Source organism: Malus domestica, chromosome 16 (assembly GCF_042453785.1).
Source record: "Malus domestica chromosome 16, GDT2T_hap1".
Lineage (NCBI taxonomy): Eukaryota > Viridiplantae > Streptophyta > Magnoliopsida > Rosales > Rosaceae > Malus > Malus domestica.
In genome coordinates, this window is record NC_091676.1 from 7,298,890 (window position 1) to 7,314,252 (window position 15,363).

Here is a 15,363-nt window from a genome sequence, read left to right on the forward strand (position 1 = left end):
CACGTCCACGTCACTTGCCTACAAGGGCATAATAGACAATTCACATAGTCGGGAAGAAATTACATAAATAATCTAGGGACGGGTCGTCACACCTTTTAAGATGACGATGTGTGTGTATATATCCTCCAAACACTCAAACACGCAAGGTTATGGTAATCGGTATATGTGACAACTCGTTCCTAATTTTACGAATTTATTAAGTTTAAAAGAATGAAATGAAGAAAATGCCCTAGAGGCAAGGTTGTTGACTTTCGTTGACAGTCTTTTCGTGGCGCGTATGAGTCATTATTTTACCATATTCTTGGAGTACTTGATGGTATGAACACGTAGGCGCACTCTTTCATTTATGCACTTTTAAGTTTAAATTTACTCACATTTTCCACATCACTAAACTTTATGGCTTCATCACCATCCTGGTGTCGGCCAGTACAGCTCGATTCAGAGTCTAGGTGAACATTCCGGGTCGGGGTGTGTCAGTATTATTATTATAAAATTTTTTTTTATGGTAACAGATATATATTTTTTAAATAATGATTTGGCAATGGGCAGACTGTAAAGTTGTGAACTAATATCTGTTCTAGCAAAGCGGGTTATCATCTTAAGAATATTATCAACAAGATTACAAACCTCAATCTCTACTTAACATCACATTTATTTCCTTTTCAGATTCATATATGTACAGCAATAACTTTAAATAAAGGATTTGGAATCCAACTTGAATTGTTCCCCCTCAAAGTGGTAGTTCTTTATTGCAGAATTAAAGATTAATTAGTCTATCTAATTAACATAATTTATCACAGCTTAATTAAGAAAACTATCTGGCTTTTAGCCTATGCCAACTAATGGAATGATAGCTTACGGGATAAAAAGTGGCATTGGAAATTATGATGTGGCCTGCATTACCAAGAAATCAGATGTCGACTGTTAACTATGAACACCGGTAAAAGTATCATGTCGACCGAAAATGGTAATTCCAAATTATTAATCGAATAAAATTGTCATGTAGCACAATCCCAAAGTTAGCTGTGAACACCAACGAGTAGATTTTATATTATATATTTTACCCTAATCTTAGTATATTTTGGTAAATATTTTGAAAGAATTTTGATACTTTGAATTGTATTTTCAATATAGTACTTTCGATTTCCTCTGGAGCAAAACAGGACCAAATGGATGAATTTTGGAGTAATTCCAGTTGGAGGACGTTCGTGAGTCACTTAGCTTGATCGTATCAAAATTTGGGATTTTTCCACCAAGCGGTTATTTTCTGGCAATGAAATAAAGAAGCAGTGCACAGTGCTGGAAAATGACGTTTTTGGAGCCCAAGATGACCTCGGATGGGTTCGTGATCTTCTGGAAAAGTGTTAAAAAAATTAAAATAAAATCAAATAAACTGAGTAAATAAAATCAACCTGCAATTTTCCATTTAAAATTTTTCCTTTTTTTTTTGGTGTGTTTTTTTTTTATATTAAAGAGAAAATCAAACGAAAATTAAAATTAGGAAAAAGTTTAGAAAAATTGGGTTGCCTCCCAATTAGCGCTTTATTTTAAGTCTGTAGCTAGACGTTCGGAAGTCCGGTGGCTAGATCACTGGTTCCTTCAGAGTCAAAGACTCGTATGCAGTATCAAACGGTGACTCCACGTATGGTTTCAGCCTGTGACCATTCACCTTGAATGCGTTGCCTTGAGCCTCATTAGTTATTTCAACTGCCCCATGAGAATAGATTTTAGTAACCAAATATAGCCCAGTCCAGCGAGATTTCAATTTCCCTGGAAACAGCTTTAGCCGTGAACTGAATAGCAGAACCTTTTGCCCTGGTTGAAATTCTTTTCGTAAAATTTGACTATCATGAAACGCCTTAGTTCTTTCCTTGTAGATGCGAGAACTTTCATAAGCAGCCTGACGAATTTCCTCCAGCTCATTGAGCTGCAATTTACGTTGTTCCCCAGCTGAGTGATATGAAAAATTTAACTCTTTAATTGCCCAATAAGCCTTATGCTCAAACTCCATAAGTAAATGACATGCTTTCCCATAAACGAGTCAAAATGGTGACATCCCAATAGGAGTCTTATAAGTTGTCATGTAGGCCCACAATGCATCATTTAATTTTCAACTCCAATCTTTACATGTTGAACCAACTGTTTTCTCCAAAATGCGTTTTAATTCTCTGTTTGAAACTTCCACTTGACCAGATGTCTGTGGATGATAAGATGTAGCCACACGATGATTAATCCCATATTTTGCCAACAAATTAGCAAATGGTTTATTAATAAAGTGCTTCCCCCATCACTAAGAATAACTCGTGGAATTCCAAAACGCGGAAATATAACCCCTTGGAGGAAAAATCCCAAATTTTGATACGATCAAGCTAAGTGACTCACGAACGTCCTCCAACTGGAATTACTCCAAAATTCATCCATTTGGTACTGTTTTGCTCCAGAGGAAGTTGAAAGTCCTATATTGAAAATACAATTCAAAGTATCAAAATTCTTTCAAAATATTTACCAAAATATACTAAGATTAGGGTAAAATATATACTATAAAATCTACTCATCAAATACCCCCAAACTTAGCTTTTTGCTTGTCCTCAAGCAAAACAAAAATAAAAAAATAAAAACTTAACAAACTAGACAACTAGCTAAAATTAACTAACAAAAAATTTCACCTTCAAAGTTGCAATCCATAGAACATTTTAAAAACTAGAACATCTTTTCAAAAGTTCCAACCAATCCCACCACATAGTCTAAGCCATTTAGAATCAATTAGAAAAGAATTCACAAACTTCATTTGGTGTAAAGTGAACCAACATAGTTAAGGAAACTCGACTAAAACTCTTACCTCTCGTCATTCTTTATTTCACACATACTAACATTAAATATAACTATTTTTCTTTTTCAATTTTTTCTCTTTTTTTTTATTTTATTTATTTTGTTCCTTGTCATGTCGTTTTGGTCATTTCTTTGTCCTATTTTTGTACTTATTCATATAGCTTTAGTTGGTGTCTGTTTTAATATTTCATTTTCTTTGTAAAGTTATTAATTTATTTTCTTTTATTTTTCCACACCTTGAGGACAAAGTGTGATATAAGTTTGGGGGTGAGAAAGTAAAATTTTAGGTTTTTAAATTTTGATTTTTGTGTCAGTTAAGAATTTTCATTCTTTTTAAGTTAATATACATAGATTATTTTAAACGTTAGAACAAATGGACATGGTGAAGATTAATCCCACAGTAGAGTCTTTTCTATTTATCGTTGCTTAGACACTAATTCATGAATTACACTTTGAACTTTGCATATCACACCAACATGGTTTGTGGGGAGTGAGATTGAAACACTTACTTTTAGTCTAAGTTTATTTTTATTTTTTTGTTTTAAGTAAAGTCAGTGATTATTGTGTTATAAAGTAATAATTGTCTCACTCGAGGTTTTGCCTAGTAACCGGGCCAGTCCTGCCTAATCAGTAGTGATTCTCGCGTCAAACGGTAGAGTTTTGGCATGGGGCAGGGTGGTTAGTTGGTTTCGTAGCCTTTTCAGCTCGGGTTAATAAGTCCTTAGGGGTGTTCTACACCTAGTGCCCTAAAACCCTAGTGGTTTGGGAGTCATTGACCTAAAGCTCGCTCCATGGGTTGGATCGAAAGCTTAAGTGAACCCACATTGCACGACCACTACTGTTACTGAAAAAAAAATTGTTATAAATGAGAAAGAAAAAAAAAAGAAAAATTTGAAAAAGAAAAAGAAAAAGAAAAATAGTTATATTTAATGTTAGTATGTGTGAAATAAAGAATGACGAGAGGTAAGGGTTTTAGTCGAGTTTCCTTAACTATGTTGGTTCACTTTACACCAAAGGAAGTTTGTGAATTCTTTTCTAATTGATTCTAAATGGCTTAGACTCTGTGGTGGGATTGGTTGGAACTTTTGAAAAGATGTTCTAGTTTTTAAAATGTTCTATGGATTGCAACTTTGAAGGTGAAAATTTTTGTTAGTTAATTTTAGCTAGTTGTCTAGTTTGTTAAGTTTTTATTTTTTTATTTTTGTTTTGCTTGAGGACAAGCAAAAAGCTAAGTTTGGGGGTATTTGATGAGTAGATTTTATATTATATATTTTACCCTAATCTTAGTATATTTTGGTAAATATTTTGAAAGAATTTTGATACTTTGAATTGTATTTTCAATATAGGACTTTCGACTTCCTCTGGAGCAAAACAGGACCAAATTGGCGAATTTTGGAGTAATTTCAGTTGGAGGACGTTCGTGAGTCACTTAGCTTGATCGTATCAAAATTTAGGATTTTTCCACCAAGCGGTTATTTTCTGGCAATGAAATAATCCCTACTAATGGAATGATAGCTTACGGGATAAAAAGTGGCATTGGAAATTATGATGTGACCTGCATTACCAAGAAATCAGATGTCGACTGTTAACTATGAACACCGGTAAAAGTATCATGTCGACCGAAAATGGTAATTCCAAATTATTAATCGAATAAAATTGTCATGTAGCACAATCCCAAAGTTAGCTGTGAACATCAACTGATGAGTAGATTTTATATTATATATTTTACCCTAATCTTAGTATATTTTGGTAAATATTTTGAAAGAATTTTGATACTTTGAATTGTATTTTCAATATATGACTTTCAACTTCCTCTGGAGCAAAACAGGACCAAATGGACGAATTTTAGAGTAATTCCAGTTGGAGGACGTTCGTGAGTCACTTAGCTTGATCGTATCAAAATTTAAAATTTTTCCACCAAACGGTTATTTTCTGGCAATGAAATAATCCTTACTAATGGAATGATAGCTTACGGGATAAAAAGTGGCATTGGAAATTATGATGTGACCTGCATTACCAAGAAATCAGATGTCGACTGTTAACTATGAACACCGGTAAAAGTATCATGTCGACCGAAAATGGTAATTCCAAATTATTAATCGAATAAAATTGTCATGTAGAACAATCCCAAAGTTAGCTGTGAACACCAACCTTTCAGAGTATTTTCGAATCTGAGAGTCATACTTTTGCGCAATGTTGCAAATTCATTTGTGTTATAACATGTGTAGTCAGTTACACTTCCGCATTTTAGCAATATTATGTGTCACTAAATCGTTCAAGTATATTATAACTCAACAGCGGAAGACTACTACACTTTAAAGTTTCTTCAACTTCTCCTATCGAAAGAAATATACATTTTGAATGGGTACAACTTAAAAAATAAAATTTCTCATCACTTTTATTGAAATACGTGATGTACTACTTATGTACCCATTATAATTAAAAATTTCTCCAAGATAAGGGAGAAAAGTGAGATCCCAGTGATGGGTTAAACATTGAAAGGCTCTGGGCCTGAGTTGGCACGAACACCAAATCGAGTTGGGGTAAAAATATTGGACTTGGCTTCTCTGCACTTCCAATTCTCGTACATTCTCATCTTCTCCTATTTGTGCAGTCACGGTTAAGTCATGCTAACATTTTATATCACTATTTCTTTTTGTCTTATAATCTCTATAAAAAAATTAATATAAAATGTTAGCGTGAGTTAACCGTGACTGCACAAAATAAAAGAATATGAGAGTGTATGGGAAGTGGGAGGGCAGAGAAGCCGGGTCCAAAAATATTTCCTCCTTTGTTTTCTGCTAAAAGGAAGAAGTTGTTTCAGTTGTCCTAATAGTTAGCGTTTTCTACTCCAATTCACCGGATTTGGGAATCAAATTCTTCCCCCTCCTTTTTAGCATAAATTACGGTAGGATATCACTTACTTTTTAAAATCTAAATAAATATCGAGAATAATTGAAATGCATCTTAAAATATCAAATTCGTATATATATTAGAATAGCTTGAACTACTCTATGTTGTTCTGTGTTGAAATGAATAGGATTTAATGACCACACAGAGATAGTCTTCGTTCATCAATATTGTACTTGAACACTATCTGCATGTTCCAACAGTTCATGCAGATTAATATATATTTATGTCATTTTGTTTTCATATGTTATGTTGGTGTGGAGGGTGACTGCTTTGTAGTTTTATCAGAGAATGGTATGCACCTCCAATGGCAAGCAGCTCAGAGTGTGATCCTTTTTCTGCAACCTTCCCATTCACTATCACAGCTATGGAGTCTGCTTTCTGAATTGTGGACAACCTGTGAGCTACAACTACGCATGTTCTACCGACCATCATCTTCTCCAATGCTGCTTGGACTAAATTTTCCGACACACTGTCAAGAGCGCTGGTTGCTTCATCCAACAGAAGGATTGTTGGGTTCTTTAGGATTGCTCGAGCAAGTGCTATTCTCTGCTTCTGGCCTCCGGATAGTTGCACTCCTCTTTCGCCACAGTAAGTCTCGTACCCCTCTTCCATAGAACTGCACAATTTAGAAAGAAAGAAAAAATTAAATTTTTTTCTCTCTATCGAGACCAGCAAATGTATGCGTTGCAATGTGGAGAAGAAGTAGAAATGCGTAGATACCTTATAAATTCATGAGCATTGGCAAGTTTTGCAGCCTTCCTTACTTCAGAAACTGTTGTATTTTCTTTACCATACACAATGTTTTCGTGGATGGTTCCTCCGAAAAGAGTAGGCTCTTGGCTTACCAAAGCAATTTGTGACCTCAATTTTCTCAAATTATAGAGCTTGATCTCGCATCCATCTATCAATACTGATCCATTTAGCGGGTCATAAAACCTTTCGATCAAGCCAATGACAGTGGATTTTCCAGAACCACTCTGTCCCACTAGTGCTATTGTGTTTCCAGCTTCAATTTTCAGATTCAGCCCCTTGAAGATCATCTGGTCTGGCCTCACCGGGTAAGCGAATACTACATTTTTTAGTTCTATGTGACCCTTGAAAATCTTTTTTATCCCTTCAGACTCTTCAGGAGAAATTTCACTCTCTCTGTCTAGGATTGAAAATATCGACTTGATGGCTTTTCCCCCTCTGGCTAGATCAGTAGTCATGCTTCCCGCGTCTGCAATGTTCTTACCGGTGCTCATTAAGATGAAAAAGACTTGAAATAGGTGTTTCGCCGGCACTAGCTTCTGATTCATTAGCCTTCCTCCATACCAATAAGTCAAGGCTATTGCAGCTGTTGTCAAAAATTGGGAGCTGAACAGACCCAAACCTGAAATCCATGACTGTTTGATGTTCTCCTTCCGCGGCCCTCGCATTGCATCTCCAAATAGCTTTAGTATTCTATCCTGAGAAGAAAATGCAGTGATAGTCCTATGGTTGAAAGTAGCTTCACTAGCTAGTTGACTGCCCTCGGCTTGCGCTTTCTGTGCTTTTATAGACATACTCTTCATTAGAACACTCCTCGAATAAAAGCTTCCTATGAGCAAGGGCTGTATCGCAATCATTACAATGGCTATCCTCCATGTGATCATGAGTCCGATCACAAAAGCTATTGAGGCACTGAAAAAAACCTGAACCAACAATGATATACGATCTGCGGTTAGGGATCTAACCATGCTTGCTTCAGTGGTTAGCCGTGCACAGATGGCAGCACTTGTGTTATCATCTTTATCAAACCACCCTATCTCAAAGGTGAGAATTTTTTCGAGCATTTGTATCCGAACCCTTTTGGATAATCGCTCTCCCATAACTGCAAAGTTGTAATGTTGGAGGAGATTAGCAATGAAGCTGAGAACTGCTAGGCTTAAGAAGATGTAGCAGTAGAATCTGGTGTCTGATAGTATCTTGGATTTGTCTGTTTGGAAGTAAACCGATATGACTGTTCCTAAGCAATAGGCATGAACTGGCTGGATAGCTCCGAAGCCAGCAGCTCCTATACACCCTAGTATTGTTTGCTTCCATTCAGGTGCATTCATTTGCAATAAACGCCAGAGGGAGGAGGAACGATGAGAGATGTTTTCATCGTCAAAGTCATCGTAGTGTGCTTGGAAAGAGTTCTCGATGCTGATGGAAAATATTGGGGTGACTGGATAAGCCGGGCTGTTTTGCCAGCTTGGTGTCACACTCCTTGGTGTGTGCCAGTTTGTTTCCCCACTCCTTGGCGCAGGGCTATTTTTCCAGCTTGATCTCCCACTTTTTGGTGCCTGCGGATTTCGCGGATGTTTGGTTTTTTGGTCTATGATATCGTCTGGATAATAGGATATGTCAGGGACACCGTTCTGCATTGCCTGTTGCTGTAATTGCAGCATCTTACTGTAAGCTCCACCTTCTCCATTGTTCTTCTGGACTAAGTCCTCATGAGATCCCTTTTCCACCACTCTACCCGATTGAAGAACCACTATCAGATCAGCCTTGCGAATTGTGGTGAGGCGGTGAGCTATGACGATTGTTGTTCTTCCTTGTGAAGCTTGGTCCAAGGCTTCTTGTACAACTTTTTCGGATTGAGCATCCAAAGCACTTGTGGCTTCATCAAGCAAAAGAATTTTCGGGTCTCTGATGATTGCTCTCGCTATTGAAATCCTCTGCTTTTGTCCTCCAGACAATTGAACTCCGAATTGCCCAACCTAAAGAGAAAGGTACAGAATTTATAGTGGTATATAAAAACGAATGGGACGAACTTCTAGTGAGTAGAATACTGTGGCTTACTTGAGTATCATATCCTTGAGGTAGCTTAGAAATGAAGTCATGTGCATTTGCATCCTTAGCTGCACTTATTACATTTTCCATTGAAGCTCCTTCCTTTCCGAACAAAATATTCTCTTTTATCGATGTTGCAAAGAGAATAGGCTCTTGATTGACCAGTCCCATCTGTGATCTCAACCACTGTAGCTGAAACTTCTTTAACTTGTATCCGTCGAGGAGAATCTGTCCTTTTACTGGATCATAAAATCTTTCGAGCAAAGCAATGATTGTTGACTTGCCCGAACCGCTGCCTCCAACAAGACCTATCATCTTACCAGCTTGGACTTTGAGATTTAGTCCTTGAAGAACCAGGGTATCAGGTCTTGAAGGATAGCAGAAATCAACCCTTCTAAATTCGATGTCTCCTTTCACAAATGTTAAAACTTTTCCCCTTTCATCTTCAGAATCAATAGCGGGAATTCGATCAATCATTTCAGATATTCGAGTAGCAGCAGCAGTAGCTGCGGTGATGGTAGCGAGAATTGGAAGCGCATTCATTATGGCCCTGGAAATACAACATTGAAGCTGTGAGTCGAGACTTGAATTGAGATATAAGTAAGGAGTAAAAGAGAAGAAGGAAAAATGGAACATAAAGAAAAGTAACTCACACTCCTCCGAGAATTACGCAGATTCCAGAAATGAAAACAAGGCCTCCCTTTTCTCCTCTCTCGGTAACAAGTTTGCTACCAACCCAAGCCTGAAAAGCCCAAGCAGCATAAATCATTCCCATGCTGCCTATCAGCAATCCCTTTGTGAAGCCTTGCTTTATGCCTAGCTCAGTGCATTTTTCGAGAGCAATGCCGAACTTTTTTAGTGTTTGATTCTCCCCAACGTACGAATAAACTGTACGGATTGATGAGATTGCTTGTTCCGCAATCCCTCCAGCAACCCCATAGGCACCAGCTATCTTACCTCCCAATTTCTTCATTACATTCCCAATTCCAATTCCTGGGATCATAAACATGATCGAGCATGGAAGAGCAGCCAGTGCCAGTCGCCAAGAAAGCACAAAGCCAACAGGAAAGCAGAAGATAAATGACGAGAGATGTGCCAAGCAATTCGGTATCTGAAGAAAAGAAACGTAAGTGTGATGAACACAAGATTACAGAGTTTAAAAAGGAAAAGAAGGCATGCGATAGGGAATCAATCACAAACCTTTTCCGCAATTGTGTCTTGGATTAAATGAGCATCGGAAGAGATAGTAGAAATGACTTGGAAGGTAATGGAAGAATTAGCCTGACTGTCAAAGAAGGCAACTTCTTGCCTGAGTACTGATTTCAAGTACTCAATTCTCATCCGAGATGCCTGCCTCTCAGCAGTTCTAGTCCAACAAACTCCTTCTGCAAATTACAAATGTTGATAGGTATATAATCACTGTTGGAGTAAAATCTGGTTCTCACAAGATTTTGTGGTCTCACAATCATTGTACGTTACTTGAGGATCAAGTTATAGGATTAGGGAATTAACTTGGACTTTACCGGTTGCAAAAGGTATGTAATATTAAGTTGTTATTCTTGCTAAAGGGGTTCCTAATCCTGATTGGTTAAGGAGATATAGACATATTCAGTTACCTATTAGGTCTCAATGATGGGCTAAGCCTATTAGGTTAATATGCCTATATAAGTGAAGGTCCATGCATTTGCTGATACACACAATATTCACAAACTCCCCATACAGTTTGATTGCTAAGGATCAGGACATCGTAGAAGACTCTTTGCACACCAAGGTTTCGAGCATTGCGTCTTCAGGTTAGTCACTTACATGTGTTTTAATCTATATAGGCTAATAAAGTTTTACACACACATCATTCTAAACGATAGTTCCTTTCGGATCATCTTCTCTCAGGTACACCTACAAGTATATATAGTCTGCAGATTTTTCCTTTTATTCTATCTGTCGAATTACTGTTTCTGATGAGTTGCACTTACACGGTTATACTTCCATACTCTAGCTAGCCTTATTGTTATGTAACGTCTCTGGCAGCCTACCTTGTTCTTAGAGACTAAAGAAACCGAAACACAATGATACAACATCCGAAAAAAGAAAGAAAATGAAGAAAACTCTTAAATTTTACATACCCATGAAAGCAGATATTCCAACCCCAATTGCAAGAATTAGCAGTCTGAGTCCGTACTAAACAAAAAAAATTAAATCTTGTACTTTGTTAGCCATACAAACCGAAATTATAGCCGAAGTTCATTAAATAATGTAATCCTGCATACCTTGTCCACAACTTCATTGGAGACAGAAAGAGTAGCACCTCCATACTCATTGATCACACGGCTGAGAACGAACATAGTCAGCGGTGTCATCAACCCATCTCCGATGCTACCCAGAGTCCCGAACACCATCAGCAACTTATCAACACCATCTGCATACCTAAAGATTCCACCTTTCTTCCCCATCTTACAAGCTACACAATACAACTCACTTCCAAGTTCTTATTCTAATCACTTGCAGATATCAATAAAATTAAGTTAATTAACATTGTTTAAGAGATGTGACAGCTTTACTTAGCAACAAATAAGCATCTTTTAAGAGATAAGATAAGTTCCTAGAGGTGGCCTTCTATTGTATTTTGTGACAATTTCAACTTCCTCTGATGCCAAACGGATGGTTATGTACTCTACAACTTATAGCACGTTTTTGGAATAATTAAGTCGGCTTTTTGTTTGATTACTTAGGAACTAATCGAACTGTTGGTTTCTCTAATTCCAACTGTCTATGTTTCTGAGGTTTTTGCTCTTGCCTCTCTGCAGCATTAGGGAAAATAACCAAACAAATATTTCATGTCTTTTTCTTTTGTTTTTTAATACTTTAAACATGTCTGGGCGAAAAGTCAACAAGAAAATGCTTTGGACTTGATGATGATGATAAGGGTTTTGTATATATAGCCGGCCTGGGAAAATCTCCGGGGTGCTAATTATACGACACGTGTGAGTTCGGCGTGGCTGATATAATAGAGAAAAGATCATTTTCGGAGAAATTTCAAAAGTCCGGATCACTTGATCTGGTGGCCTTGGTGGAAGAGATCCGGACCTCTTCTCGATATAATATATGTGCAACTGATCAATGTATTAAAATTACAAGGTCAACTTCTGCAACAAAAACTGAATCGAATTTAGATTATGTCATGGAAGAATCTAACTCGCTTTTGGCTTAAAAAGCGCATCTTAGATTTGCACAGAAATGGCATCTTAGAGTTTGCAAGAATTATTAGAGGATTCCAAGAATGTGTCAACAAACTATGTCACGATTGTTCTCTTGTTAAAGGATTGAGACTCTCGTGTTTATGCGCAATATGTTTTTATTTTGTGTTTCAGCCCTTACTTTGTCTTCATTTTCAAGGACTGCAGAAGTTGGGAAGCTTTGGGGGTGGAAACTGGGATTAGAAGATTATTAATTAGGAGTTGGGTGTCTTAGTTTGTTGTTTATTTTCTTTAATTATGTTGGCTGGAGTTTTAGGTTCAGTCTTCTTTAATTTGGTATTCTGGTTTTTTTTGCTTTGAATCATTTTATTATTTATAGTTTTATTTGGTCTGTATGTCATAAAATAATTGTGCTGGTTATGGGTTTATCTGTATTTGATTTATAATTCTTTTAGCTTTTCTGAGTTTCCTTTCTAGTTTTCTTATTTTAGTTCTTTTGTAATTTATAGTTATTGGTACAGTTTTTAAAATTTTTTTTTATGCCTCGTGATGGTAATCAAGTTGCGTGTTTTTTTAATAAATGATGTTTTAGTCCGAGTTCATGATATTCACGTCCGGGTATAAATAGTTTTTTGCTATTCTATGTATTATTTATGTTGACAAATAAAACACCCAATTCAAAAAAAAAGGAAAAAAAGAAAAAATAATTTGCAAGCATTTGTCTGGAACAAATATGACATCTCGAACAAGTTAGTTTGTATAGACACCTTCTAGCAGGTCGGAAAAGTGAGAGTGACTTATATGAAACGAATATTGTCGTTTTGATATCTCAAATCTATAAGTGCAAAAGTTGCAATATACCTATTTCATGTAAGCTCCCTTCGAAAAAAGTAAACATTTACCAAAATTCAGCTGTAAGATGAAATCTTTGCCCCAAATTTTAAAACAGCTAATTTTATAATAGATAAATTAGTAACAGATAGTCACGCCAAAATAATTCTTGTAATGTTAAAACTCCATCCCAAAACAAAATTTGCTAAACTGTAGCTCCTTTGCTGAACAATTAGATTATAACCCTTTAGAATTCACACTTTCTGATTCATTTCATCCGTAGAAACTTTTTGGGTAAATTACATAATACCTCCTCAAGTTTGGGTTCAATTACAACCTCATACAACATCTTTAAAACATTTCAATATCATACATTTACTATTATTTTTTTCAATTTCATACAACCGTCTCTTTTCGAGTTAGTCCTTCTGTTAACTGCCTATGTGGCTGAAGCAAGTCAGACATGTGGATTAAAAAATAATTTTTATTATGTTTAAAATTAATTAGAAATTCAACTAAAAAATTGAAAGATAATTGAAGATTTTTTATATTAACACCCCACAAAATGTTGAATGCACCCCACATTAAAATTTAATATTAATGACTAATTTACTCTACTATGTAATGACAATTTTGACCTTATTAGGTTTAAAAAATAATAAAAAATTTATAAATACACCCCAAATCACTTTTAATGTATTATTTATCTATTTCAACTATCAAAACCCCTCACATTCTCCATTGTTGAATAAAACCCTAAGCAATGAAACTACAAACATGTTGATTGAGAAAAATAATTTTTGACGAATGGAATACGAAGTCGATGTTTCGAAAGCTTTGAAATCATTATTATAGTTATTGAAAAACGTTCAAATGAACCTAAACATTTTTTGAAATCATTCAATTTGAAATCATTCGGCAAACTAACGTTCAGATAGTTTGAAATCATTCGGCAAAATAAAAAATGAGTTCTATAAGATTTGAGAAATGTGGGGTGTGTATAGAAAATATAAGGTGTATATTAAGAATGTGGGGTGTGAGGGTATTATGGGGAAGAAAGTGGGGTGTATTAAGATAATTTTTAATTGAAAAAGTAAATGTGGGTTATATTAAGTATGTGGGGTTTATTCAACAATTTGTGGGGTGCTAATATAATAAGCCTAATTGAATTATTAAAAAATAGATAAAAGTTTCAAACACCCGAACATTCATCTATTCATGTTCTTCCATCTCCACTTGGTCCACTCAAGGACCATAAGTCCCAGCAGAAGCTCAACCTCTTATTCGACGAAGCCGCAATGAGATCTAAGCCTCTGACGGAAGGTAGAGGTCGTCCAGAAGTCGTCGAAGGTGAGCTCGATGAAGCCGCACTGAACCTAAAGCCAAAATCCCCAAAACTTAGATTTCGTTGCCCTTCGATTTTGTTGCTGGTTGTGTCTCGTGGTTCTGATCGACGCCAATTTGAGGTTAGAGTGAGAGAATGAGGAAGAGAAAGAGATGGAGGAGGTCACCGGGATCAAGTGGCTGGGCAACAATGGTGTTTGTAGGGGGAAATAGGTTCCATCTTTTTTTTATTTTTTTTATGAGTAATCTGTTTCAGATCTTATATATTTTTTTGGTTGATTCTTGTGTTGAAAACAAATATGGGTATTTTTTTTATGGGGGAGGGGTTGTTGTTTGATCAAGCTGCTGGTTGTTGTTTGGGTTGCAAATGGGGGGGAAGAAATGGGTAGCAGGTGAGGACACGACTTGGAAGAAGAAATCGAGGCAAGGGTTTGAGGTGGTGAGGAAGGTGGGGCAAAATTCATAGGGAGGCCTTGGGATTTTCTGGGTTGCTCCGGGCTTTGCAGATGAGGAAATTGATGGTGGTGGTTCTGGAGGAAGAAGCTTTGTTGGTACGGAAGTGATGGGGGTGGTTATGGTAGAAGGGTGGCTCGGGTGGGGAAAGAGGTGGTGGTGGTGGTGGGAGAAGGGGTGGCTCAAGTGGGGAAGAAGAAGATGAAGATTTGTGTGTTTTTTTTCTTTAATTAATTAATGTTAATATTTTAAATTTTTTATTAAGTGTTTAGCCACGTGGCACAAATGTGGCAGTCACGTCAACACAAATGGGAACCCTATATTTGCCACGTCATCACTTAACGGTTAAATTAACAGATTTTTTAACGGTTGTATAAAATTGAAAAGAAATAATAGTAAATGTATGAGATTGAAATGTTTTAAAGATGTTGCATGAGGTTGTAATTGCACCCAAACCTGAGGGGGTATTATGTAATTTACCCAAACTTTTTTAGACATATAATTGTGACAAAGAGGACTCATTGATCGTCGATGAACCTGAAAACGAGTTGATGCAGTTCAATCCTTTTTTGGATTGATCATTAGGGTTAAAATTTATGAAAACTAATGAAAATAGCTTGAAAACTTTGAGTTTTAATCAAAATGATAAATATGTGTTATAAATGAATAGTACCAGGAATAACTTTTTAGAGTAAAAATGTCATGTTTTGTTAAAATGAACAGTACCATAAGTGTTTCGTTAAAACTCCTTTACAATTTTAGAACTAGACCACGCCATTTCTCACTGTACAAGTAACTCATTGTGTGAACCTTTGTTATACAAACATTCCCTTCTTTATCACAGAAATGAAGTCTCCTTTTGTGGTGTGGACAGACAACCGATGAGCTACCATCACACATGTTCTTCTGACCATCTCGTCGAGCGTTTGTTGGACTAGAGTCTCCAACACACCATCATCTTGTTTGGTTTTTCCAGAATCGCTCGATCAAGCGCTATCCT

General features: G+C 36.4%; 2 protein-coding genes across 2 annotated transcripts; both read right to left on the minus strand.

Moving 5' to 3' along the window:
- Window positions 1-1,582: 1,582 nt before the first annotated feature.
- LOC103403334 (uncharacterized) lies at window positions 1,583-2,011 on the minus strand. The gene has a single exon (XM_008342144.1). The coding sequence runs from the start codon at window positions 2,009-2,011 to the stop codon at window positions 1,583-1,585; it is 429 nt and encodes a 142-aa protein (XP_008340366.1).
- Window positions 2,012-5,930: 3,919 nt separating this feature from the next.
- Window positions 5,931-10,991, minus strand: LOC103403335 (putative multidrug resistance protein). The gene is made up of 7 exons (XM_008342147.3): window positions 10,809-10,991; window positions 10,665-10,719; window positions 9,742-9,926; window positions 9,195-9,652; window positions 8,551-9,091; window positions 6,463-8,468; window positions 5,931-6,358 (listed from the first exon to the last, which is right to left on the minus strand). The coding sequence occupies exons 1-7, from the start codon at window positions 10,989-10,991 to the stop codon at window positions 5,980-5,982; spliced, it is 3,807 nt and encodes a 1,268-aa protein (XP_008340369.2). The 3' UTR covers window positions 5,931-5,979.
- Between the last annotated feature and the right edge of the window lie 4,372 nt (window positions 10,992-15,363).